The 27,799-nt window shown below is 42.6% G+C and overlaps 1 protein-coding gene across 1 annotated transcript in view; it reads left to right on the top strand.

Moving 5' to 3' along the window:
- The window catches only part of lama5 (laminin, alpha 5), a 223,022-nt gene that overhangs the window by 29,027 nt on the left and 166,196 nt on the right, over positions 1-27,799 (top strand). The window contains exons 3-11 of the mRNA XM_089015936.1: positions 6,886-7,003; positions 9,723-9,841; positions 17,560-17,730; positions 18,942-19,039; positions 19,224-19,339; positions 22,937-23,055; positions 23,132-23,222; positions 24,729-24,863; positions 24,949-25,011. Coding sequence (XP_088872062.1) covers positions 6,886-7,003; positions 9,723-9,841; positions 17,560-17,730; positions 18,942-19,039; positions 19,224-19,339; positions 22,937-23,055; positions 23,132-23,222; positions 24,729-24,863; positions 24,949-25,011 — 1,030 coding nt within the window. The remainder of the gene's footprint in view (positions 1-6,885; positions 7,004-9,722; positions 9,842-17,559; positions 17,731-18,941; positions 19,040-19,223; positions 19,340-22,936; positions 23,056-23,131; positions 23,223-24,728; positions 24,864-24,948; positions 25,012-27,799) is intronic.

Here is a 27,799-nt window from a genome sequence, read left to right as displayed (position 1 = left end):
AGTGTGGCAGTGGGAAGGGGCAGGCTGGGCAGGGCTGGGAGGGAGTTGAGTCTCTGGACTGCCTGGTGGCAGAAACTGTCCTTGAGCCTGCTGGTCTTGGCTCGGAGACTCTGCAGTCTCCTACCCGATGGCAGCAGGCTGAAGAGGCTGTGGGAGGGGTGTGTGGGATCGCCAGCGATCCTGATGACTCTGCGGGTGAGGCGGGTGTTGTAGATGTCCTGAAGGGGGGGGGAGAGAGACACCGATGATCTTCTCAGCTGTCCTCACGATGCGCTGCAGAGTCTTACGGCAGGACACGGTGCAGGCGCCGTACCACACGGTGATACAGCTGGTCAGGATGCTCTCGATGGTACCGCGGTAGAAGGAGGTCGTGATGGGGGTCGGGGCTCCAACTCTTTTAAGCTTGCGGAGGAAATACATGCGCTGGTGGGATCTCTTGGTGATTGATGCCGTGTTGTGGCTCCAGGACAGGTCTTCGGATATGTGCACTCCCAGGAACTTGGTGCTGCTCACTCTCTCCACTGCAGCACTGTCAATTGTTAGTGGAGCATGCTGGGGGCGCACTCTCCTGAAGTCCACAACAATCTCCTTCGTCTTCACCACATTCAGACGGAGATTGTTGTCCTTGCACCACGTAGCCAGGCGGGTGACCTCGTCCTTGTAGGCTGTCTCCTCATCGTTATTGATGAGGCCCACCACAGTCGTGTCATCCGCAAACTTTATGAAGAGGTTGGAGCTGGGTGATGATGGTGAGCAGTCGTGCGTGAGCAGAGTGAAGAGGAGGGGGCTCAGCACACACCCCTGGGGGGCCCCTGTGTTCAGCGTGATGGTGCTGGAGGTGTTGTTTCCAACTCTGACAGCCTGTGGTCTCCCCGTCAGGAAGTCCAGCAGCTCGCTGCACAGGCAGGTGCTGATCCCCAGTTTGCTCAGTTTGTCGGTGAGCTGTTGGGGGATAATGGTGTTGAATGCTGAGCTGAAGTCGATGAACAGCATTCTGACGTAAGAGTCTCTGGTCTCCAGGTGGGTGAGCGCTGTGTGGATAAGAGTGGAGATGGCATCATCGGTAGAGCGGTTGGGCCGATATGGGCAGACCTATGCTCAGACAGATTTATTATAAGTATCACATTTTAAATACAAAATCAACAAATATATCGGAAATTGACTCCGAGAGTACTAAAGGCAACAAAGAACACTGTCTTTACACACACAAACTCAGTTCAACCAAGTTCACAAACAAAAATCTAATCATTTACAATAGTGTGCATGTTGCTTAGTGGGACTTCTGGCATTCTTTGTCTTGGACAATCCTCATTAAATCTGGCTTGCATTCTGTTGTTGCCACTCGAAGCAATTCTTTTACATGAGTGTCAGTCAGAACCAATCGATGCTTTGATTTCACATGTTTCAGGGTACAAAACACAGACTTGCAGACGTATGCTGACCCAAACATTGACAGTATTTTAAGTGCAGCCGGTTTGACATTGGGGTATTGACTTTGACACCCTATGCGCCCTGAACAGCTTCACTTTGTTGACAAACGCAAACACACTTTGCACCAAGTCAGGCAGAATTTTTGACTTACCCTGCAGGGTAAGGTTCAGTTTGTCCAAGTGACACAGCATGTCGACCAAAAAAGCCAGATCCATAATCCACTCGTGGTCCGAGAGCACGGGATAGTCCTTGTCTTTCTCTTCCATGAACAGTTTCACGGCATGATGCAAGCGTTACGGTCTCTGGGTGCTTGGTAAATTTTCGGAAAAAAATATCTGCTTTTCAGTCTGAGTTTTTAAGAGTTTGAGTTTGGTGAATACTTGGTCGATGTTTGCGTGGAGTGAGCTGAAGTGGCGCTGAAGATTTGACGCTTTGAAATGCGCGAATGACGCCTGACATATAAGGCAGAATGGCTTGCCCTTACGCTCACAAAAAATATAAACTCTCCCACTCTGTTAAAAACGTCCTGTGTTCGTCTTCATATTTTCGTTTAGCTGTGCATTTTTTCCCTGCCATTTTGAGAGCGAACTTGACGCAAATGAATTGTTTACGTCGTAAACAATTTGTGTCGAGTCTCTGACTGGTTGGCCACCCGTGGTTTACGACATAAATGATTGATTTTCATCTCACGCACATGCGTGTTAACGTCACATGGTAAGCTTGATACCGTACTTTCACGACTATGAGGTGCACTTAAAAGTCTTCGCGACTCTCAGGTGCCCTTAAAAGTCGTACATTTTCTCCAAAACATGCAGCGCGCGCTATGGTCGCGAAATTACGTCCATAGAGGATGAATGGCAGCGCCAGCGCCAAACATTTTTTACGCTTGTCATGTGGACGCCCCTTAAGAGCCGCATGAAATCAGCCAAAGAGCCGCATGTGGCTCGGGAGCCGTGGGTTGGCCAGGCCTGACCTAGCTCATAATGCAAATTTCCCCCATGTGGGACTAATCTATTATCTATCTAGATAGCTAACTAGCTATTTGAGTCAGGAAACATATGAGCTGTCTAGCTATATATTAGCTATCTGGTTATCTATTAGCTATCTTTCTATTTGAGTTACTTCCGGGTTGATAAACGTTGGTGCTTGTGGCTGCCGCTGCTCACCAACAGAAAAACATCCTGTGACTGTAAAGTGATCTTGAGAGTTTTGAAAGGCACTTAGAAATCTAATGTATTATTATTATTATTATTATTATTATTTATTATTATTGGAGCTGCCGCCCCCGTGACCCGACCACGGATAGATAGACGCAGAAGATGCATGGATGGATGGATTCTTGACAACTTCCTGGAAAATGTTGACACATCATGGTTGACATCTTTGATTGGCTTACATGCAGTCGTCCTGGAAGGAAGGTTGTGGGTGTGACTCTTCCCCCTCTTGCCATGTCTTTGTCTTTGGCACTCAGAACAAGCAGCACAATCTCTTCCCTTCAAAAACAATCTTCTTATCTCCGTTCCCTTTTCATGCTCCTGCTGCTCCTCCTCTGCTTTTACCGACACCCGCACAATTACAACACCCTTGCGGAAACGAACTCTGTCAATTTTTTCACTGTGTCCTTGTTTTTGGGCAGGGATCAGAATCACAATCATCAGAATGAGAATCATCTTTATTGCCAAGTATGTAGAAAACACAAGAAATTTGTCTCCGGTAGAATTAAACTCCCTCCCAGCCCTACCTCCTCTGCCCTTTCACACTGCCACACTCACCGAATTCTGAGTACACGCCGTACTATCATCTTGAACTCTAATTGTTCTTTTTTTCTGCACGACCTCACCTAAACCGTTTTTGTTTTTGCATTACGACACTACGTCACTATGTCACGTTACACACGACACTACCTCACTTTACATTCACAATCTACATTTATTGTCTGTTGTCAATTGTCTGTCTTTTTAGCCGAATTTTAAGTGCCTTGCACGCTGGGTCCAAGAGGACACTAATAATAATAATAATAATAATAATAATAATAATAATAATAATTGATTTATAAGCGCCTTTCAAAACTCTCAAGGTCACTTTACAGTCACAGGATCATTTTTTTGTAGGTGAGCAGCGGTAGCCATACGCGCCAGCATTCACTCAACCCGGAATTAACTCAAATAGATAGAAAGCTAGCTAGCTAATAGCTAGCTAATAATAATAATAATAATAATAATAATAATAAGAAGAAGAAGAAGAAGAATACATTGTATTTGTAAGTGCCTTTCAAATCTATCAAGGACATAGCTAATAGATAGCTACCTAGATAGCTAGCCAGTTAGATAGCTATATAGCTAATAATAATAATAATGATAATAATACATTGTATTTATAAGCGGCATTCAAAAATCTCAAGAACATAGCTAGTAGATAGCTAGCTAGATAGCTAGACAGTTAGATAGCTATATCGCGAATAGGTAGCTAATAATAATAATGATGATGATAGTAATACATTGTATTTATAAGTGACTTTCAAAACTCTCAAGAACATAGTTAATAGATAGCTAGCAAGATCGCTAGCTAGATAGCTATATCACTAATAAATAGCTACCAATAATAATAATGATTATAATAATAATAATAATGATAATAATTATACATTGTATTTACATAGCATTCATTTCATAGCATTTTTTTTTACTTCAAGACGGCGCCGCGAGAGTGGCTGCCTTTCCAGCAGCTCATGTATTTTGTTTTTCTACTTACATTCCTTTCATCACTTTGCTGCTGTGAAATGTAAATTTCTCCACTGTGAGACTAATAAAGGCATATCCAATCCAATCCATCTGTGCTGTCAAATATGCTAATAGTCATGACATATGCGTATTAGCATATTTGACAATAAAACTGACTTTGACTTTGAATACGCTGCACTAGTATCATGCTTAGAAAAAAATGAGGCACTATACACTTCTATTTGGGTTACTGTTTCGAGAGTTCATGGCGACGGGGGAAGAAGCTTTTGAAATGTCTGCTGGATTTGGTGCACATGGGATCAATTGCTTGTCCAAAGCGAATGTGATTGAACACCCGCCCAACAGCCCCTCACTGTGTGAACATGGTGTCTCAAAAGAAGAGCCATTGCGGTGTATGACAGAGAAAGATTGGCATTCGGAAGGACGTCTGAAGACGACGTGTTGAGACAAGCGTGCACGGAGAGTCGCTCGGAACAATACCAGCGTTTATTGTCAGGTTCTAGCATGCTCTGCGATAACATGGCCATCTGGAAGATGAAGGTGGCTGGATGCTCTTTATGGTGGAAAAGGGGACCCTGTCATTACATTTGCATGCACCGAAACATACAAGCACACACACACACACACCCTTTTACACTTTGACATATTTTCATACTTTGCACCCTGAAACTTTTTCAAAGTTCTCTCTGTCTCTCTTTCACTCTGTCTCTCTCTCTCCCGCTCTCAATCTCTCGCTCTCTCTTTCTCTCTCACAATCTCTCTGTCTGTCTCTGTCTCCCTCTCTCTTTCTCTGTCTGCCTGTGTCTGTCTGTCTCTCTTGCTTTCTCTCTCTCTCTCTCTCTCTCTCTCTCTCTCTCTCTCTCTCTCTCTCTCTCTCTCTCTCTCTCTCTCTCTCTCTCTCTCTCTCTCTCTCTCTCTCCCCCCACTCTCTGTCTGTGTGTCTCTCTCTGTCACTCTCTGCTGCTGTCTCTCTGTCTCTCTCTCAGTCACTCACTCACTCGTGTGTGTGTGTGTGTGTGTGTGTGTGTGTGCGTGTGTGTGTGTGTGTGTGTTGATGTGTGTGAGATAACAGCCCTTGGTTAAATGATTGTAGTTTGCGGACATTCCTTCGTGGCGCCACATTCCTGTTGTCTCAGGTAGCCATGGAGATAAGTCACAAAGGAACAATGGAGGGGGTGGGTGCTACATCAAGGTGACCTCTTTCTCACTCTTTCTCCTCCTGCCCCTCACTCTCTGTAATTCTCAAGCACTCATACAATACAATACAATACAATACATGTTGATTGATATACAAACAAATAATAACAAAAAAAAATCACTTAACATGGACATACACACACACACACACACACGCACACACGCACACACACACACACACACACACACACACACACACACACACACACACACACACACACACACACACACACACACACACACACACACACACACACACACACACAACAACAAACTCAAAAGACACCACACGGAGGCGAGTGATTGTTAAGCCCAGAGGAAAAGATCTCAATGCATTTTGAGCGCCCCCCCTTACAAGTTTTCAAAATATAATACAGTAAAGTCTCGTTATATCGATATTCAAGGGAGTCTGAAAAAATATCGATATAACCGGGACTATCGATATATCCGACCCTGTTTGCATGTAATTTTCTCCGTGCGTGCATAGAAATAGTATCGATATAACCGAGACTATCGATATATCCGATATCGATATAACGAGACTTTACTGTATATAAATATATAAACGTTTTCCAAACATAAAGGATACCACATATCTGACTGGCTGGGTTTCTAGCTAGCTATCTATTAGCTATCTAGCTAGCTGGCTATCTATCAGTATCTATTAGCTATCTATTAGCTAGCTAGCTAGCTTTCTATCTATTTGAGTTGCTTCCGGGCTATCTGGCTGGCTATCTGGCTAGCTATGTGGCTGGCTATCTGGCTGGCTATCTGGCTTGCTATCTGGCTGGCTATCTGGCTAGCTATCTGGCTGACTAGCTAGCTATCTCACTAGCTATCGATTAGTTATTTTGCTCGCTAGCTTTCGATCTATTTGAGTTATTCCGCATTCAGTGCCTTTCAAAACTCTCATGGTCACTTTACAGTCACAGGGTAAAGTTTTTCTGTGGGTGAGCAGTGGGAGCCACACACGCCAGCGTTCACTCAACCCGGAAGTAACTCAAATACTGTAGATAGAAGGCTAGCTAATAGATAGCTATCACGATAGCTAGCTAGCTATTAGCTAATAGATAGCTAGCTAAATAGCTAATAGATAGCAAGAGAGCCAGCTAGATAGCTATATTGTGTTTTAAATCATTTCTGAGAAAGTTTTGCCATTACAAATACAGGTAACATCCGATTTACGACCAGCTCGACTTACGACCACCCGTACTTGCGACCACAACCTCCAGATCCTATTTTTAAAATTCTAATTCTACGCCTGGCGCCGCAACGTGCTAGCAGGCCGGCAACGCGTACGGCAATTTTTTATCGGATTCAGAGACATCTGAAGACACGCAGTCTTGGCGTCGACTTCAGGCTCTTGTCCTGCGCATGTGAGCAATCTCCCTGACCTGATCTGCCCAAAGACATGTCGAGGATCAACGACGACACTGTGTGGAGCATTGGCAAGCCTTGGGCATCCTTCTCACAATGAGAACCCTTGACGATGTTCTGTGTATGTGTGTCCTTGTAGCTTTTCCACGTGGCCTACGTACTCATCAAGTTCGCCAACTCTCCGCGTCCTGACCTTTGGGTTTTGGAAAGGTCAGTGGACTTTGGACAGACGTACCAGCCGTGGCAGTATTTCTCCTGTAAGTACCATTGTCATTTTTTTATCATGATACAGTGAGACCTCAGCTTACGTACGCTTTATTTTACGAACTTTTCACCTGACAAACTTAAATTCGAGAGAATATAATCTTGGCATACAAACTAGTTTTCGGCAAACGAACCAAACGTGCCATTGTATTGTAATGAATGAAATATACTGTACTGTATAATCAAGTGGTTTTATGGACCTTAGTGATGGGCATTGATGTAGTTGCCTCTTGATGATATCCTAGTGAAGTTGCCGTGCTTTCCCGGCGATAATACCCTCACTCACACTGTCTCCTGCTAGCTGCTTTTCGTTCATCCAAATCAACGGAAGTTTTTCAACCTCTTCTTATGCCTGAGACCGTTGCTTAGACAACACAGAAACACCCAATGGTCGACTTAGCATACTGGTACTGGGACGCTAAGTCACACAAACGCACACCTTGTTGGTGTTTTTCGAAGATGTCCTTCTTCTGCTCGACCGCCATTTTCTTTTGTGTCCTCTTCGGTTTAACACTAGCCTGTGGTGGATAATGGGTTTATCTTGATCGTTCGTCCCTGGTTCATTGCTTCTACGGGCGTTGATGGTAGAGGATGGTTAATTCAGCAGGAAGCCAGGTGTTGGACAGAAAGTTAGTCTAATCTTGAAGACAGCGGAGACATCGCGGTGTCGGCTGAAGAGGAAGCATGAAGAGAGAGAGAGAGAGAGAGAGAGAGAGAGAGAGAGAGAGAGAGAGAGAGAGAGAGAGAGAGAGAGAGAGAGAGAGAGAGAGAGAGAGAGAGAGAGAGAGAGAGAGAGAGAGAGAGAGAGAGAGAGAGAGAGAGAGAGAGAGAGAGAGAGAGAGAGAGAGAATGAGAGACGGACTGGGAGGGCATTTATATGGCGCAGAATGTGCGACGCAATAGGATGTGACGTAATGGTGTGCGACATCAGGTAAAGGAAGGCAGGATATGACGTATCAGGAAGTCCAAAACGTAAACAAAGATTAGAAAGCGATGTTTAAAGTTGTTCGTATAGTGAATTACCCCAACAGTGGGGTATTTTTCGCTCCCATAAGTACGCCACACGATGACAAACCACGCCTGCACTCAAAGAAAATGGGTGTGGAAAAGTCAACACAAGTTTTTCTACCTCATCGATTGCCTGAGACCGTTGCTTAGACCAGTGCTTTTCGACCACTTTGCCGTGGCACGCTAGTGTGCCATGAGAGATCGTCAGGTGTGCCGTGAGAAACTATGCAATGCCCCTTTTTCAAATTTGAAATTTTACAAAATGTATTCATCATTTTCTGCCAATATTATGTCATTGTACGATGTCCGTTCTGAAAAGACTGGGAGTGTAATTTAATATTCGTCCGTGTGGCAACACGTCACCGAGTGCCTCGTTCCTGCGAGATGGTTAGTGGTATGCCGCAAAAAAAAATCCATGTAAAAAAACGTTCCTCGGTTCAAAAAAGGTTGAAAAACACTGGCTAAGACAACACAGAAACACCCTTAGCCACACATAGCAATGGTCGACCTAGCGTACTGGTACTGGGACGCTAAGATACATAAACGCACACCTCGATGGTGTTTTTTGATGATCTCCTTTTTCTGCTCGACCATCATTTTGTTTTGTGTCCTCTTCGGCTTAACACTTGCCTGTGGTGGGGCCTTTTTCGCTCCCATAATAGCAAAAGTACTCCACTTGATAACAAACTACGTCCGCACTCAAAGGGGGTATGAAAAACTAGTCTGCCAGCCACTATGACTAAATGCTCGCGAATGTAATGTTTGTGAGGCGAAAAGTTGGTGAGCTAAAGTGTTCGTAAGCCGAGGTATCACTGTACGTTGTTTCCATGGATCCACCTCCAGCTGTGCTGCAAAGATGCGCATTTACCAAAGACCATCGCCCATAGCCGCACCATTTAAACACTTGCAGTAATCTCGTTTATTTATTTGCACAGTCAGAAGAACATATTTACATTGGAGGTGAATGTGCATATAAGGTCAGAAAACATAGATAGTGTTCATATTATTCTTCTCACCTCATTGTACATTTAAATGCGAACAAACACAAAACAATAATAATAATGCATTTGATTTCTAAGCGCCTTTCAAAACTCTCAAGGTCATTTTACAGTCACAGGATCAGTTTTTCTGTGGGTGAGCAGCGGCAGCCACACGCGTCAGCGTTCACTCAATCCGAAAGTAACTCAAATAGCTAGAAAGCTAGCTAATGGATAGGTAATAGGTAGTTCTTTGAGTTTATAATGTCATCTTCAGGAATAACAACAAACATTTCCATTCAAAGTTTCTGCATGTCTTTCTGTGTCTGCCACCAGGCAGGCAGGAGACTCAACTCCCTCCAAGCCATGCCCCCGTGCCCTTTACCACTGCCACACTCACTGAACTCTGAGTACACGCTACATGCTGTACTTTCCCTCTGAACTCTATTTTTCTGTTTATATACCTCATACCTCACTTTACATATGACACTACCTCACTTTACATTCAGAAATTACATGTATTGTCTGATGTCAATTGTCTTTTTTAGCCACATTACAAGTGCCTTGCACACTGGGTCCAAGAGGTCATTAATTTCACCTGTACTGTATGTCATGCATATTAGCATATTTGACAATAAAGCTGACTTTACCTTTTGACTGTGTGTGTGTGTGTGTGTGTGTGTGTGTGTGTGTGTGTGTGTGTGTGTGTGTGTGTGTGTGTGTGTAGCCTCTAAGCGAGACTGCATCGAGCGCTTTGGACAGCAAAGCATTGAGAGGATCTTCAACGACAACGACATCGTTTGCACCACTGAATATTCCCGAATCGTCCCTTTGGAAAATGGAGAGGTGACTTCTTTCTTTCTTCATTTCTTGAGCACAGTCAACATTTTTTCAGATCAAGCTTCCACCAAAGGCAAATGGTCATTTCAAGCAGATATTTTAGTGCATCCCTACAAAACATCATCACCTCCCAAAACATAACAATAGGCAGTATCCTTTTTTAAAAAAGGCCATAGGCTCATCACCATAACATCATAAAAGTCCTGAGATGTTAATGTGGCACAATACAACATTTTGGCAACTGCCGTATTCATTCCAGTATAACACGCAAAATTTTGTGTGTGGCATGAGGGGCAAATGCGGCCCGTGGTCCATTTTCATCTGGCCCACAGTCTCCATCATAAAATCAATAACGTCTGACCCGCGTGTTAATTACACAATTTTGCATGGATTGTAATTCCATGTTCTGGATATCGGAATTGGGAATTGAATTGATCTTTGCGATCATTTTGTGGTAAACAAATTAATACATATGATTTTTTTTTCCGGATTAAGGAATTTCCGTTTGACAGAATTCCTTATGAGAGAAGACTTATGACAGTCTAGCTATCTATCAAGCTAGCTATCTATTTGCTATCTATTAGCTGTCTAGCTGACTGTCTAGCTATCTAGCTATCTATCGTTTAGGTATCTAGCTGGCTAGGTAGCTATCCTGTGCTTATGAATGAAATTTATTATTATTATTATTATTATTATTATTATTATTATTATTATTATTATTATAGTATTATTATTGTATCTATTATTGTATCTATTGGCTAGCTAGCTTTCTATCTATTTGAGTTACTTCTGGGTTGAGTGAACGCTGGCACGTGTGGCTGCCGCTGCTCACCCACAGAAAAACTTATCCTGTGACTGTAAAGTGACCTTGAGAGTTTTGAAAGGCGCTTAGAAATTAAATGGATTATTATTATTTTAAAAAATAATTGAAAGTTTGGGTGCGTGTTATGAACGAAGCCTGGGAAAAAATTATCAATATTATTTATTGCTTATTACCTTCCACGAGGGGGCAGCATTTCCATGGCTATTCTCACGCTTCAGTTTCAAGGATCATGCGCATTCCTTTTTTTTAATTGTTGATTAGCATTTCTTTAGCTACGTTTCATTTCCTTTCCTCGCCTCGCCCACACTGAAACGTGAGTTAAAGGACAACCGACGTCACTTTTTTGTTTCCTAACTGACATCAGAAAAACGTTTTATAGCATCTAAAATACCCAAAACACGCAGGTTGACATTTTTAATCAAATGCAAAACACCAATAAAATGACTTAACGTGTCCAAAATCTGCAAAAATTGAGCTGCGAATTGGGCATTTTCAGAAAGTCCCGCCCCCAGAATCAAAACAACGGCTTCAGATTCGGAGAATATGCTTTCTTGTTACACATCCAGTTATGAATATGATTAAAATAGTTCTGTTTACATGTTTTCAATCGATTAAAGAATTTATTCCGTGCCATTTTGAGGCAACAATGGGGGGATTGGATTGGATTGGATAGGCCTTTATTAGTCTCACAGTGGAGAAATTTACATTTCACAGCAGCAAAGTGATGAAAGGAATGAAAGTAGAAAAACAAAATACATGAGCTGCTGGAAAGGCAGCCACTCTCGCGGCGCCGTCTTGAAGTCAAAATAACTAAATAACAAATAATATGACAGCATAGAGACAATATGACAAAACAAAGACACAGAGAGACATTCATTCTCCAGGACTTGCTGTACCCTCTTTGTGATGACATGAAGCAGTTCTCGATGAAAGAGGAGAGGATCAAAGCGTCTTTCCACCAGTGGATCAGGGACATCATGGTGGAATGTGCAGGTCGACTACAAGCTAAATGTTGAAAGCAAACACGCAGCTGTAGCATCCATTGACGAAAAGAGATTGGGGAAATGTATCACCAAAAGAGAGGCAGAAAATGGCGACCGAGCTCTGGTAAGGAATTAATCATCCCGTTTCCACAGGCTGATAAATTCCTTATATGGAGCTTGGTCGCCCTCGTCTGGCTCTTTTTGGTGCAACATGACGTTTTCAGACCAAACAAGCACAGCAAAATGCATTGACGTGATGGAAGGCACGCCTCACCTGCCTCCCCTGACTGCACGTCACTGCACTGAAGCAACTTATGAACAAATTCACCCCACAAATGACCGCTTGAAACGTATCTCGTTCGTAAGGTGGGGAGTGTCTGTACATATATTCCTTTTAATAATAATAATAATAATAATAATACATTTAATTTACAAGGCCTTTCTGAACACTCAAGGACACTTTACAACAAAGACAACACACAAAACAGTAAAATCATGCATAAAGCAATAAATAATAAAACAGCATAATAAATTAGACCATGTAAGCAAGTTTAAAGAGGTGGGTTTTTTTTACCTGCATCTGAGCATTATGATGCTTGTGAAATTTGAAAACATAATGGAATAACTTATAATAATAATAATGATGCATTTTTTTGTAATTACCTGAATTTACTTTGATGACTTGCACTGAATTGAATCAGCCAGTGATGCATAGTCCGGACAGTAGATGCTGACAGCCAGCCTCAAGCACATTTCCAAATGTTCATCATTCATGGTGGAACGGTATTTGGACTTAATGATCTTCATGTAGGAAAAGGCTGACTCACATAAATAAGTGGAGCCGAATAATGCAGTCAAGGAGGTAGCACATTTCCTCAAGTTGGGGTACTTTTCCTGTGTGAGTAAGTTACAGAACTGTCCAAGTCTCTGAACAAGGAGTCAGCTGCTTCAACGAATGCTTCTTTTACCATCTCTCCGTCTTGGAAGGACTTATTGTTTTTAACGATGGCGTGTTGCATCCAAAAGCCGCCAGTAGAGGGCATCCAAGCTCCATAGCATACAGTATACAGTACAGTAATTCTTTAATCGATTGCAAACATGTATGCTTTACTCTTCCTCTTCTGTATTTGAATCATATTCATAAATGGATGTGTAACAAGAAAGCATATTCTCCGAATCTGAAGCCATTGTTTGGATTCTCCAGCAATGCAAGACGTCTTGGCGTGACGTGAAGTCATTTTTATTGGTGTTTTGCATTTGAATAAAAATATCATACTGCGTGTTTTGGGTATTTTAGATGCTATAAAAAGTTTTTCTGATGTCAGTCAAGAAACAAAAAAGTGATGTTGGTTGTCCTTTAATACACAGTATGGAATGTACAGTAATTTTCAAAATTATCACGCTTCAGCAGACAAAACAATAAAAATTGTTGCAAAAAACGATTGCATTCATATACAGTACAGTGGGCATGTACATGAAACTGCAACGATTACATCTTACTGTATTAGGTATGCAATTTAAAAAAGTCATCATTCTTCTGCTGCCCATTTTTACCTTTTAACACAAACACTTCAATCTTGTTTAACATTTCTAAAGAACCTGATGCATTTTCTCTGGATTCTAAGTAAGATCGCATGTCCGTAGCACCTTGCAACGCTTGTGTCTTTGTTGCAATATGTGTGCATTCAGTCGGTTCTTCATCCTCATCATCCTCGTCATTACTTCCGTGTTGGCTTCTCCTCAACAGCCAGGATTGCCTTGTACTTCGTTTTTTTAGATGCTATAAAACGTTTTTCGGATCTCAGTTAAGAAACAAAAAAGTGACGTCGGTTGTCCTTTAATTGATGGGAAAAATCCCTTGCTGGTGAGTTTGCTCCAGTTGTGTTTTGTCCATACACTGTAGGGCAGGGGTCGGGAACCTTTTTGACTAAGAGAGCCATAAAAGTAAAATATTTAGAAATGTTTTTCAGTGAGAGCCGCACGCACGCGCGCGCGCGCGCACACACACACGCACGCACGCACGCACGCACGCACGCACGCACGCACGCACGCACGCACGCACGCACGCACGCACGCACGCACGCACGCACGCACGCACGCACGCACGCACGCACACACACACACACACACACACACACACACACACACACACACACACACACACACACACACACACACACACACACACACACACACACACACACACGCGCGCGGCCACTTTTCAACAAAATATCAGAATGTATTATTTAAAATAACTTTTTTATAGTACCCACCATTAACATGAATGGTTTTCCGTTCCTCGTGATTGGTAAAAATCCAGGCAAACGATCGGAATGAAATTCAATTTGCCGGTCCAGAGGCGAAGTTACTGCTAGCTAGCCTGCACACGGCTCATAAGCTTCCACACTTGCTATCTGCAATCTACTTCTCACAGAAGTATGTTGATGCTAACGTTAACATGGGGCTTGTTCAAATGTCACTGACATTCGACTGTTTCATCGATGGTATTGTTTCATTGCAAATTAGAATCAGAACATTTTCTCTCCTCTAATGCTCCGGTGCATTCACGCTTAAGTGCACTAGTTGGGCTCATTTAAAGGGGCGTTTACCGGTTCAACATGACAGCCACTATCATCCAATTAAAATGGCGCTTTCGGCCATTCTATGTCAGTGTCATCCAATCAAAATTGCGCTTTCCGCCAACTGCAGCCCCAACGGGAAATGAACGGCGAAAAAAAAAACGCCAATATGTATTTAGTTTTATCGGCGAGCCATATGCAATCATCAAAAGAGCCATAAATGGCTCGCGAGCCATAGGTTCCCGACCCCTGCTGTAGGGCATGTTGCACAATGCAATGTTTGCGTTGCATCATCTTCTATACAAGCCACGTGAACTCCTCTTTCCACGATGTTTTTATTGTATGTTTACGTATTGTAGCGTCATAAATTTTGCTAGCTTCTTTTGAATCTTTCTTCTGGGGCTATGACGGTCGGGAAAGTCCGCAAGCACAAAGTTATTCGATGCAGGCTTTTTCTTTTTTTTCTTGAAAAAGTTGTCGGCCACCCGGGCTGAAATGTTTTGTACGGAAAAGTTGGACTCCCCGGGCGTCCGGGCAGACGCTATTTCAAACACTGGTCTGGTGGTACATCCTATGTAAGGGCTTTTCCTACCACGGTTGTCCCTCTTCTAGCACCTCATCCTCTGTTCCCCGTTGTCGGAGACATCCTCTGAGGACATCATCTTGGAGCCTTCTGCTTGATGTCATCATGGAGCTTGGATGTTTCAACATTGACAGTGGCTCTCACACTCACTAGTCCCCAGCCTCCTTCCTTTACGGCTTGTGTACAGTCTCACGGTACTGGGTTTGGGAAGGAGCCCTCCATGCACCGAAAGTAGCTTTTGGGTCTTCACATCCTGGGTACGAATCTCCTCCTTTGGACACCTTATTACAGGGCATAGCTTGTTCTTGCCATTGAGCTGACTTCTTAGGCCTTGCTTCATACACTGGAGATATTTGGCCATAGCCACTTTCCTTGTTGCCAGGTATAGGTTGCCATTGGCATGTGATATACCGAGGTACTTGTAGCTGTTCTGAATGTGTGTTATAGTTCCTTCAAGGAGTGAGACCCCCTCAGTATGGACTACCTTGCCTCTCTTAGTCATCATTGTGGGACTATTAAAGGCTTTCTGATTCATTTCTCAAGCCCGAATGAGCTTCCACGTTTTGGAGAGACAGGCTATTCGCCGACTGTTGGATGGGACTGCACCCTTTGACGGATCCTTCATGATCAGGATGGTTCAGCCTTCGGTTAGCCATTCCATGTGAGTCCCATCCATCAGCAACGGGTTCATTTGTGCCACTAAGGGCTCACGGAATGCTGTGAATTGTTTTGTTTGGCCAGGCGTTTCAGACGTTTTATTGTCTCTTATCATTGTTGTGCAAAGGTAGGCAATACGGTGATACCTCGACTTACGAACGCTTTAGCTAATGAACTTTTCGCTTTACGAACGTTAAATTCACGAGAATATAATCTTGGCATAAAAACTATTTTTCGGGAAACACACGGAGCACCACATTGAGTGATGTGTCGTTCTCCGGGCTCCTATCAAGGAGCTGGAAATGGCAGCCGACTTTTATTGTCCTCCATTCCCCGCTCCCAGTCTACGGTTAAAGCCGCACGTGATTGGTAAAGATCCGTGGTAGAGGACGGAGGGAACACACGCAGCAGGACACACGCAGCATTGAGCGGGGTTAGGGGTTACAGAAACACAGAGCTGCACATGAACAGGAAAGGCAGACACCAGAGCTTGAAACAAAAGTGAAAAAAAAACAAAAGTGAAAAGGTGAGAACATGGATAGAAAACAGTGAAATTTGGACTCGTTTCAACTTTATTGATACAGTGATACCTTGGCTTGAAACTTAATTCGTTCCCAGACAGAGTAAGGTGAAAACTGTGTATCCCAAACATTATTTTCCCATAGGAAACCATTAAAATGAGAATAATCCGTTCCCAGGTCCCAATAAAACATCATTTTCTACTTTCTAATTTTCTAAGTCTTAAAGCTACACAAAATATACCTTATTTTATGTATAATAAATGTGCTATGGTATTATAATTAAAGTAATAAACTATACTGTAGAATAAATTGGTTTTATTGACCTTTGTGATGGTCGTTGATGCTTGGTGGAATGGATTGGATTGGATTTGCCTTTATTCGTCTAGAATGGAGTGGCCGGTTTCATCAGCATTCCAGTTTACATCTCAGTCTGCAGTCAGTGTGCTTAGAATATCTTATTTTTCTATCCTTTCACCCCCCACCCCATCCCCTTTCAAATTGCTGCTGTGGACTTCAAATTTCCCAATTGTGGGACGAATAAAGGTTTTCTGATTCTGATTCTGATTTAACACTTGATGAGGAATGTAGCCTTCTTATTTCACCATCTTGAGGAATGATCCCTCGGAGGTGCTTTCTCTGCGATCATTTTACCTAGTTCCTCATCAATTGTGTTCTGTTTAGCTGGGTTGATAGCTCTTTGCATCAAGTGTACAGATGGCTTGTGCGGGTTATTTGTGGAGCCTGATTGATGGGATATTGCAGTCTCTACTCTGCCTTTGAACTATCAAAGTTGAAATGAATCCAAATTTCACTGTTTTCTGTCCATTTTCCCACTCTCTCTCTCTGATGTCTGTCTCTTTAATTTTTACACCCCCCCGGCGGGGAGTAGAGGACAAAAACAAGTCTGCTGCCACTTTCTTGTTAGGAGGATGGGCTCCGTCGCGAACGACACTCATTGTGGTGCTCTGTGTGTATCCTAAAAAACAGTTTGTATGCCAAGGTAAAATGTTAAATTTAACGTTCGTAAACCGAAAAGTTCGTAAGCCAAGGGGTTAGTGACCCGAGGTATCACTGTAGCTCAAAGGCAAAGCGTAGACTGCAGAGAAAAGACAAGCAAGGGAACCAGCTATTAATGATGTTTCTAGTGTGTCTGCCTGCATCTGTTGCTGTTGCAATATCACAACTTCCAAGATGTACAACCCAGAGCTCCTTGAGACACTTTATGCAAAAAGCTATCCATTCCATCAAGCCATCAACGACCATCACAAAGGTTAATAAGACGACTTTATTATATAGTACAGTTTATTTCTTTAATTACAATACCATAGCATATTTATTATACATAAAATAAGGTGTATTGTGTGTAGTTTTAGGGCTTATTTAGTTGAAAATTATGTTTTATGGGGAACTGGGAACGGATTATTCTCATTTGAATGGTTTCCTATGGGAAATTAATGTTTGAAAGACACAATTTTGGTCTTACATACACTTTCTGGGAACCAATTAAGTTCGTAAGCCGAGGTATCACTGTCTTGTCCCATTGACTTTCTTCGATGTATTGATTTGATGACATGACAGATTGTGGTGTCACTGGTGAACGGGCGTCCTGGAGCAATGAACTTCTCCTACTCCCCCGTGTTGCGTGATTTCACTGAGGCCACGAACATCCGCCTGCGTTTCCTGCGCACCAACACTCTACTTGGGCATTTGATGGGGAAAGCCTTGCGAGATCCCACTGTTACGCGCCGGGTAAGTCCATTAAAGTCAAGTACAACATTTTTATAAACTATATATTGTAGAACAGGTGTAATCAATGTTCCCTCTAGGCTGCGCGCGTGCGCAATCGCGCACTAGTTGCACATACGCAGCGCACAAGAACATCTACGCAGCGCACATTTTGCAATGTAACTCAATGAGTGACAGGTGTCCAGCCAATAATGCCGTACAGTTCATGTACGCTACGCAGCCAATTGGAGCAGAACGGCGTGAATGTGCCCTGCCCATACGCACCGTGATACTGGCGTGATTGATACTGGTGTGTGGCCACAGCGTACACGTCTGATGTTGCTCACAGTGGTCCTCATTGTGCTCAGGGAGCTTGTGTGTCTGCTCAGACACATGAAAAATTCGAGGGAACATTGGGGTTAATGTCTTCCCTGTCATCAAACAACAGACAAAAAGAGCAGCCATCAAACGAACCGTTCACATAAAATGACCAAATAAAACAACGATGAAAAGGTTTCTTCAGCCATCATCTGTGCTTCTTTGAAGGTGTCGGATGTTTCACTTCTCATCCAAGAGACTTAAAATAAAATTTTGCTGATAGCTTTGGCTCTTTATATATAAATATATACACTACTGTCCAGAGGTGGCTGTGCCAGACGTCTGCTATAATAGGTCGGGGTTGGGGGGGTGGGGGCGGCAGAGGACTATTCCCTGAGCCTTACTTCTATTGTACTGACTGGTTGCTTGCCCCGGGCGTCCGGGCAGACATTATTTCAGACACTGGTTTTCCTTCTAATTTCGCCATCAACACGGTGTTTTCAGACCAAACAAAGTACCCAAAATGCATTGTGTGTCGCTTTCTTGGTAAGGGGCGTTCCCTCAGCGACATCACTCCGGCATCGTCATCAACTCAAAAACAAGACTTCCTGAATATTCAGCGCAAGTCTTAAAATGTAAAATATAGCTATATGCGCTGGAATCTTTGTACAAGGCTCTCTCTCTCAGTAGAAGTCATTTGACAAATTATGGACGCAACTTGTCAGGTGTCGGTTGTCTTTTAAGTTAAGCAGAAGCATCCATCTGGTACCTCTGGCCCCCCATTCCCCCACATTCCAGTTTGTCTCGAAACACCATTGGCTCCAACTTGAATGCACCTTTGTATGTTGCTGCTGTTGCGATGGATCTTTGGTTCTCACCTAGTGTGCTTTTGTGTGTTCGCGTGTGCACGTGAGCAGTACTACTACAGTATCAAGGACATCAGCATTGGTGGACGCTGTGTGTGTCATGGACACGCTGAAGAATGCAGCGCTAAGGACCTCAACGACCCTTACAGGTAAGCGCACCAGCGGCTTACTGACAAGCGACCGAAGGGGATTGTGGCCACGGTGTACAGTTATTTCAACAATGACAGAAAAACCGTAAATACGCAAAAAAAACAAACGGGTTTGCGGGTGAGTGGCGGCAGCCAGATGCAACAGCGTTCACTCCGACTGTGTCCAATGTCATTGCTCACGCAGGTTGCAGTGCGACTGTCAGCACAACACTTGTGGCGCATCGTGCGACCAATGTTGCCCCGGATACCACCAATTGCCATGGAAACCGGCCACCACTTTCAGTGCCAACGAGTGTGAACGTGAGTTTTGCGCTTCGTAAATTTGTGAAGTTTGAACTCAAACGCGCACACGCATACAACAATGATAATAGTGATACCTCGGCTTACGAACGCTTTAGCTCACAAACGTCTTGCCTTACGAACATTACATTCGCGAGAATATAATCTTGGCAGACGAACTAGTTTTCGGGAAACACGCGGAGCGCCACAATGGCTGGCGGACTGGTTTTCGGCGGAAGAACACCATATCACATGGTCGAACAGCGCCACAGTGGCTGGCGGACTACTTTTCCACACCTATTTTCTTTGAGTGCAGACGTGGTTTGCTATCGAGTAGAGTACTTTTGCTATTATGGGAGTGATAAATATCCCACCACAGTCTAGTGTTAAACCGAAGAGGACACAAAAGAAAATGACGATTGAGCAGAAGAAGGAGATCATCGAAAAACACCAACCAGGTGTGTGTTTGTGTGACTCAGCGTCCCAGTAACGGTACGCTAAGTCGACCATTGCTACGTGTGGCTGTCGGTGTTTGTGTGTTGTCTCAGCAACGGTCTCAGGCAATAGAATATGTTGAAAAACTTGTGTTGATTAGGATTAATGAAAAGCGGCTAGCAGGGGACAGTGTGAGTGAGGGAGTTATCGCCCAGAAAGCACAGCAACTTCACTCGTATATCATCAAGATGCAACGACATCAATAACCATCACAAAGGTCAATAAAACGACTTGATTATAGAGTATGGTTTATTTCTTTAATTACAATACAATAGCACATTTATTATACATGAAATAAGATCTATTTTCTGTACTTTTAAGGCTAATTTAGTAGAAAATTATGTTTTATGGGGACCTGCGAATGGATTATCATTTTAATGGTTTCTTATGGGAAATACATGTTTGGCAGACAAACATTTGGCCTTACACACACTTTCTGGGAACCAATTAAGTTCGTGAGCTGAGGTATCACTGTACATTGAGTGTAGTTCCTTCTTTGTTTCCAAAAAATATCCATTGAATCCATTATTTGTTTTCAAAAACACACATTTAAAGGACAACCGACGTCACTTTTTTGTTTCCTAACTGACATCAGAAAAACGTTTTATAGCATCTAAAATACCCAAAACACGCAGTATGATATTTTTAGTCGAATGCAAAACACCAATAAAAAATGACTTAAAATGTGTAAAAAGTACTTCAATTTGAAACCGGAAGTGGCCAGTTTCAGAAGGTCCCGCCCCCATGTTCGTGGTGTCACGGTAAGACGTCTTGCCTTGCTCTAGAATCAAAACAATGGCTTCAGATTCGGAGAATATGATTTCTTGTTACTCATCCAGTGATGAATATGATTCAAATAGTTCTGAAGAGGAAAGCATACATGTTTGCAATCGATTAAAGAATTTATTCCATGTCATTTTGAGGGGGGAAATGTAGCACCGAATGTGTGTCATCTGGGGGGGAAATGTAGCACCGAAAAGAGGCAGAAGAGGGCAACAAAGCTCCGTGGAAGGCTCAGTGGAAACGGGCTGATTAATTCCTTACAATTTTTGTCAGTGAATATCAAATAGATGCTCGGTGCCACACACAAGGATTCACCATCGCATTATTTATGTGGTTTCCTTCTAATTTCGCCATCAACACGGATCAACACAAAGTTTTCAGACCAAACAAAGTATTGCAAAATGCATTGAGGTGATGCAAGGTATGTCCTTTCTCGCTGAGGGGCGTTCCTTCAGTGACGTAGGGTGAGGACTCGTCACCAACTCAAAAACAAGACTTCCGGAATATTCAGCGCAAGTCTTAAAACGTAAAATATAGCTATATGTGGTGGAATCTTTAGGCTAAGTCACTTTTGAGCATGCATAAAAAGTCGGATTGACGCATTCGGGATTTTGGTTGAAACTAAATTCAACTGGACTCAACTGTATTTCGAGAGCCCTTTAAAAGACCACCACTGTATGCAAAGCATGGAGCAGGGTGACCCAAAAAGATGCGTACCCATGAAAATGTCAATTGTGGCTTTGATTAAAAAGCGATTTTTTTTTTTCAAATTATAACCACACATTATTAAGTTCATAGAAGACCATTTACCAGAGTTTCAGCTATTTCTGTCCATTTTTCGTCCATTTCTGGCTTTCCCAAGATGTGTTCTAAATGTCCACCATTTCGTTTGAATGCAAACCTGTACTGGTCTGTCAAAGTTGTCAATCACTTTGACACACTCCTCTTTCGGGGGGTGACCCAAAAAGATGCGTCCTACTGAGTCCCGCAATATTTTCTCCCGAACGCTAGCTAGCTAGCAGATGGTCAATAGATAGCCAGCTAGACAGCTAGCTATATAGCTAATAGATAGCCAGGTAGATAGCTATCTAGCCATCCAGATGGCTAATAGATAGCAAATAGATAGCCATCTAGATAGGTACGTAGCTAGATAGCCAGATAGATAGCTAGATAGCCATCCAGACAGCTAATAGACAGCAAATAGCAGTGGCAGCCACATGCGCTAGCTTTCACCCAACCCGGAAGTAACTCAAATAGATAGAAAGCTAGCTAGCAGATAGTCAATAGATAGCTATAGTGCTAATAGATAGCCAGCTAGACATCTAGCTATAGTGCTAATAGATAGCTAGCTAGACTGCTAGCTAAAGTGCTAATAGATAGCCAGCTAGCCAGCCAGATGGCTAATAGATAGCAAATGGATAGCAAACAGCGGCAGCCACACGCGCCACCGTTCACTCAAGCTGGAAGTAACTCAAATAGAATAGTAAGACAAATAGATAGAAAGCTAGCTAGCAAGCCAATAGATAGCTAATAGCTAGCCAGCTAGATAACTCGCCAGACAGCGAGATGGCTATTGTACGGTAAATGTATTACAGGAAAGACAAAGAGAATAGACTTAGCACATCATTCCCATCAGAATTTGGACACGTTTCTTACAACAATTTGCTGAAATAATAATAATAATAATAATAATACATTTGATTTCTAAGCATCTTTCAAAACTCTCAAGGTCACTTTACAGTCCCAGTATGCATCTTTCTATGGCTGAGCAGCGGCAGCCACACGCGCCAGCGTTCACTTAACCCATAAGTAACTCAAATAGATAGAAAGCTAGCTCGCTAGCTAATAGCTAGCTATATAGCTAGCAGCTAGATAGCAAATAGAGAGCTAGCTAGCTGGCTAGCTAGCTAGCCAGCTAGATAGCAAGTAGAGAGCTTGTTTATATAATTGTATTATTGTTAATTATATACTCCATTTGAACCTATTCGATACTGTTTTAATTTTATTTTGTTTTTTTTTAAATGAAGCAAATATATAGCTAGCTAGGTAGATAGCGAATAGATAGCAACATGAGCCAGCGTTCACTCCCGGAATAACTCAAATACATAGAAAGTTATCTAAAGTTAGTTAGCTAGCTAACTAATAGATGATTAATAGATATGTAGCTAATAGATAGCAAATAGCTAGCTAGTTAGCTTATTTGATAGCTAGCTAACTAATTTATAGATAATAAGTCAATTTCCAGAGAATTGGAGTCATCCTTTTCCAACAAGATGGCGGTGTAAACGGCGGCTGTTATTGTGATGGCTTGAGTTGAGAAAACGCCTTCCATTTTGCTAGCATGCAACTGTCACAGCCACTCCTTTGACTGCTTCTACGACCACCAAGTGGCTGAGCGGCACGGCAGCCTGGACATCCACAGAAACTTCCGCGGCGGCGGCGTTTGCCTGAACTGTCAGGTAGGCTGTGCATCACACTTCTTGCCGCCATTCTTTCTTTGTATGTTGTTGTTTTAAACACAAGTCATTTTTTTAGCATCACACCACCGGCCTAAACTGCGAGCGCTGCATGCTTGGATATTACCGAGCGCCTGACACGACCATTGACTCGCCATTAGCCTGCGCACGTAAGTCATATGCTCACAGCATATTTTTTCGGCACTATGATTTTGTTTGCTTACGTTTCGTTTTGGATTAAATTGTATTGGATTACTACTATCATACTGCATTTGATTTCCAAGCGCCTTTCAAAACTCTCAAGGTCACTTTACAGTCACAGGTCACAAGTTTTTCTGTGGGCGAGCAGTGGCAGCCGCACGCGCCAGCGTTCACTCAACCCGCAAGTAATTCAAAGAGATTGAAAGCTAGCTAGCTAGCTAATAGATAGACAGCTAATGGATAGCCTGATAGCTAATATGTTTCCTAACTCAAATAGCTAGCTTGCTCGCTATATAGATAGGTAATAGATAGCTAGCTATCTAGATAGCGAATAGATTAGTCCCACAAAGGGGAAATTTGTATTATTTGCTAGCTAGCTAGCGAGCTCCAATCCATCCAAAAATACTCTCTCACAAAGAGAAAAAGTTTCCCATCATACTACATTTGATTTCCAAGCTCCTTTCAAAACTCTCAAGGTGACTTTACAGTCACTGGATCAGTTTTTCTGTGGGTGAGCAGCGGCAGGCACACGCACCAGCGTTCACTCAACCTGCAAGTAATTCAAATATATAGAAAGCTAGCTAGCGAGCTAATAATTAGCCAATAGATTGCTCGCTACATAGCTAAGTAAATAGCTAATAAATAGATCGCTAGTGAGCTAATAGTTAGCTAATAGATTGCTCGCTACATAGCTAGATGGCTACTAAATAGCCAGCTAGATAGCTAGTTAGCTAGCTAGCTTTAGCCTTTAGGTGAGATTCGCCAGTGGAGGATTTACAAAGCGCTTTCTCTGTACGTCGACATCGTCGGTGCCATGCAAGCGTTTGTTCTCTACAGCATGGGAAATATGATGTAAAAACTTTTTAAAAAGCTTTTTATTTGGGTCAAGAAAAATCTCCCCATTTATGCGTTCTGAAACTTAATATGTATGAGCTGGCTACTTAGCTATCGATTCACTATCTAGATGGCTGGATATCTAGCTAGCTATCTAGATGGCTATCTAGCTTATCTCGCTTATCTAGCTAGCTATCTAGCTGGCTATCTAGCTTATCTAGCTAGCTATCTGGCTAGCTATCTGGGTAGCTATATATCTGGCTATCTGGATAGCTGTCTGTGTAGCTATCTAGCTAGCTATCTGGCTGGCTATCTGGCTAGCTATCTGGCTAGCTATGTAGCTAGCCATATAGCTAACTATATAGGTAACTATATGGCTCGCTATTTGGCTGGCTATCTAGCTGGCTATCAGGCTCACTATCTGGCTAGCTATCTTGCTAGCTATTGATTAGCTATTTAGCTAGCTAACTATTAGCTATCTAGCTCACTTTCTATCTTTTTGAGTTACTTCCGGGTTGAGTGAACGATGGCGCGTGTGGCTGCCGCTGCTCACCCACAGAAAAACTGATCCTGTGACTGTAAAGTGACCTTGAGAGTTTTGAAAGGCGCTTGTAAATGAAATGTATGATCCTTATTGTCAGCCTGTGACTGTTACTCTGCGTGGATGGACGGGACATGCGAGGACACAACTGGACGCTGTTTCTGCAAAGAAAACTACACTGGCGACGATTGCGACCAGTGTGCTCACGGCTTTGTCAACTTCCCAGAGTGTTTTGGTAAGTTTCTCCATTTTTCATCTGACCCCTGACCTCCTCAAGACATAAATCACTCACGTCCGTCCGTTCGGCTGTCTGTCCGCAGCCGTTTTCAACACGTATCCGAGTAACAACAAGGGCGAGGCCAAACCGGCTGGAGAGATAATTAGTAAGTCCATCGTTCGTTTGATTGACATTATTTCACTTTGTTCACAAAGGAGTGCAAGCAAGCCTTGTCCTGCAGACCGAGAACAATTAGCTATCTAGCTGGCTAGCTATCTATTACCTATCTGGCTAACTAGCTATCTATTAGCTATCTCGCTGGCTAGCTATCTATTAGCTATCTAGCTGGCTGGCTATCTATTGTCTATTTGGCTCGCTAGCTATGTATTAGCTATCTCGCTGGCTAGCTATCTATTAGCTATCTGACTGGCTAGCTAGCTATTAGCTATCTAGATGGCTGGCTATTTATTGTCTATCTGGCTGGCTAGCTATGTATTAGCTATGTCTCTGGCTAGCTATCTATTAGCTATCTGGCTAGCTAGCAACCTATTAGCTATCTAGCTGGCTAGCTATGCATTAGCTATCTAGATGGCTAGCTATGTATTAGCTATCTAGATGGCTGGCTATCTATTGTCTATCTGGCTCGCTAGCTATTTGCTATCCAGCCGGCTAGCTATCTATTAGCTATCTCGCTGGCTAGCTATCTATTAGCTATCTGGCTAGCTAGCTATCTATTAGCTATCTTGCTGGCTAGCTATCTATTAGCTATCTAGCTGGCAGGCTATCTATTGTCTATCTGGCTCGCTAGCTATCTATTAGCCATCCAGCCGGCTAGCTATCTATTAGCTATCTAGATGGCTAGCTATCTATCTGGCTATCTAGCTATCTATTAGCTATGTTGCTGGCTAGATAGCTATTAGCTATGTAGCCGCCTGGCTATCTATTAGCTATCTAACTGGCTGGCTATCTATTGTCTATCTCGCTGGCTAGATATATATTAACTATCTGGCTGGATAGCTATCTATTAGCTAACTAGCTAGCTTTCTATCTATTTGAGTTACTTCGGGGTTGTGTGAATGCTGGCGTGTGCGGCTGCCGCTGCTCACCCATAAAAAAACTTATCCTGTGACTGTAAAGTCACCTTGAGAGTTTTGAAAGGCGCTGAGAAATTAAATGTATTATGTCGCAGGATCAGTTTTTCTGTGGGTGAGCAGCGGCAGCCACTCGCGCCAACCTTCACTCAACCCAGAAGTAACTAAAATAGATAGAAAGCTAGCTAGCTAATAGCTAGCTAGCTATATAGCTAATCAATAGATAGCTAGATAACTAGCTAGCCAGCTCGATAGCTAATGGATAGCAAACAGTTGGCTAATAGATAGATAGCTAGGTAGCTAGTGAGATTGCTAGCTAGTGAGGTAGTGAGATAGATGGATAGATAGCTGGATAGCTAGATAAATTGACTCATAGATACCTAGCTGTGTAGCTAATCGGTTGCTAGTGTTAAAATATTACAAGCTAATATTAGCTATTAAATAATAGCAGTCACTTTTAATCTTTTGACAATTTTGAACTGAATTAAATATTGACCTTATTGCGCAATGTTTGAACCTAACAATTGGCGCGTTCGTTGTGAGAGGGATGACCAAAAAGCCGGCAAATTACTTACAGATAATTTATTTCTAACAATTTGATCTAATACAGAATTCTGGGTCTCAGGTCCCTGACAGAAAATATTTGTGTGCCTTCAAATCAGTAAGAGAGACGAAAGACTGAGGAGCCCTGATTTAAAGGTGTACCGCATGCATATTGAAATTCGGCCCACACAAAGAAATCAAGTTCCCATTTGGTCCGTCCTAGCATCTGGTTCATGTCTCTGTTCCCAATTTATTTCTCCACCTCCAGGTGGGATGGAAGGTAGATCAAAAGTTGCGTCCTGCCGAGTCAGTGTTTGGTCACTTCCTTTCATCTGCGTTGTCCAGCATTTGGCCATGTTGTCACACTTCCTTTGTGTCTGCCAGCCGGCTCCCCTTCGATCTCCTGGCACCTGGAGCAAATGTCTCCAAGCAAACATTACCTCTTTTTTCTGTTATCTATATTTTACAAACAAAGCAATATTTATACTGATTAAACTTTTTATCTTGAAAAATGTTTAATATGGCTAAATAAATGTATCTATTTCCTTCACTAGCTAGATAAATAGCTAGCCAGCTAGATAGCTAATAGATGGCAAAGAGATAGCTAATTGGATTGGATTGGATTGGATTGGATTTGCCTTTATTAGTCTCACAGTGGAGAAATTTACATTTCACAGCAGCAAAGTGATGAAACGAATGAAAAAAAGAAATACATGAGCTGCTGGAAAGGCAGCCGCTCTCGCGGCGCCGTCTTGAAGTCAAAAGAACAAAAAAAAAACTAAATAACAAATAATATGACAACACATAATAGATATGAAATAGATATATAGCTAGGTAGCTAGTCAGATAGCTAGTGAGATAGCTAGCGAGATACCTAGTGAGGTAGTGAGATAGCTAGCTATATAGCTAATCAATAGCTAGATAGCTAGCTATCAGCTAGATAACAGATGGCAAAGAGATAGCTAATAGATAGGTAATAGATAGATGGCTAGGTAGCTAGTTAGATAGCTAGGTAGCTAGTTAGATAGGTAGTGAGATACTTTGCTAGCTTGTGAGGTAGTGAGAGATGGATAGATAGCTGGATAGCTAGATAAATTAGGCAATACATAGCTAGCTACATAGCAAATCAATAGCTAGCTACATAGCTAGCTAGCATGCCAGATAGATAGCTAATAGATGGCAAAGAGATAGCTAATAGATAAGAGATAAGTAGCTAGTGAGGTAGCTGGTTAGATAGCTAGTGAGATAGCTAGCTTGCTTGTGAGGTAGTGAGATAGATGGATAGATATCTGGATAGCGAGATAAATTAGCCAATAGATA

This window comes from Hippocampus bargibanti, linkage group LG01, assembly GCF_051943395.1.
Source record: "Hippocampus bargibanti isolate YZ-2025 linkage group LG01, ASM5194339v1, whole genome shotgun sequence".
In the NCBI taxonomy this organism is placed as follows: Eukaryota; Metazoa; Chordata; class Actinopteri; order Syngnathiformes; family Syngnathidae; genus Hippocampus; species Hippocampus bargibanti.
Note: the sequence above shows the minus strand (reverse complement) of the source record. Positions and strands in the feature narration are given on the sequence as shown.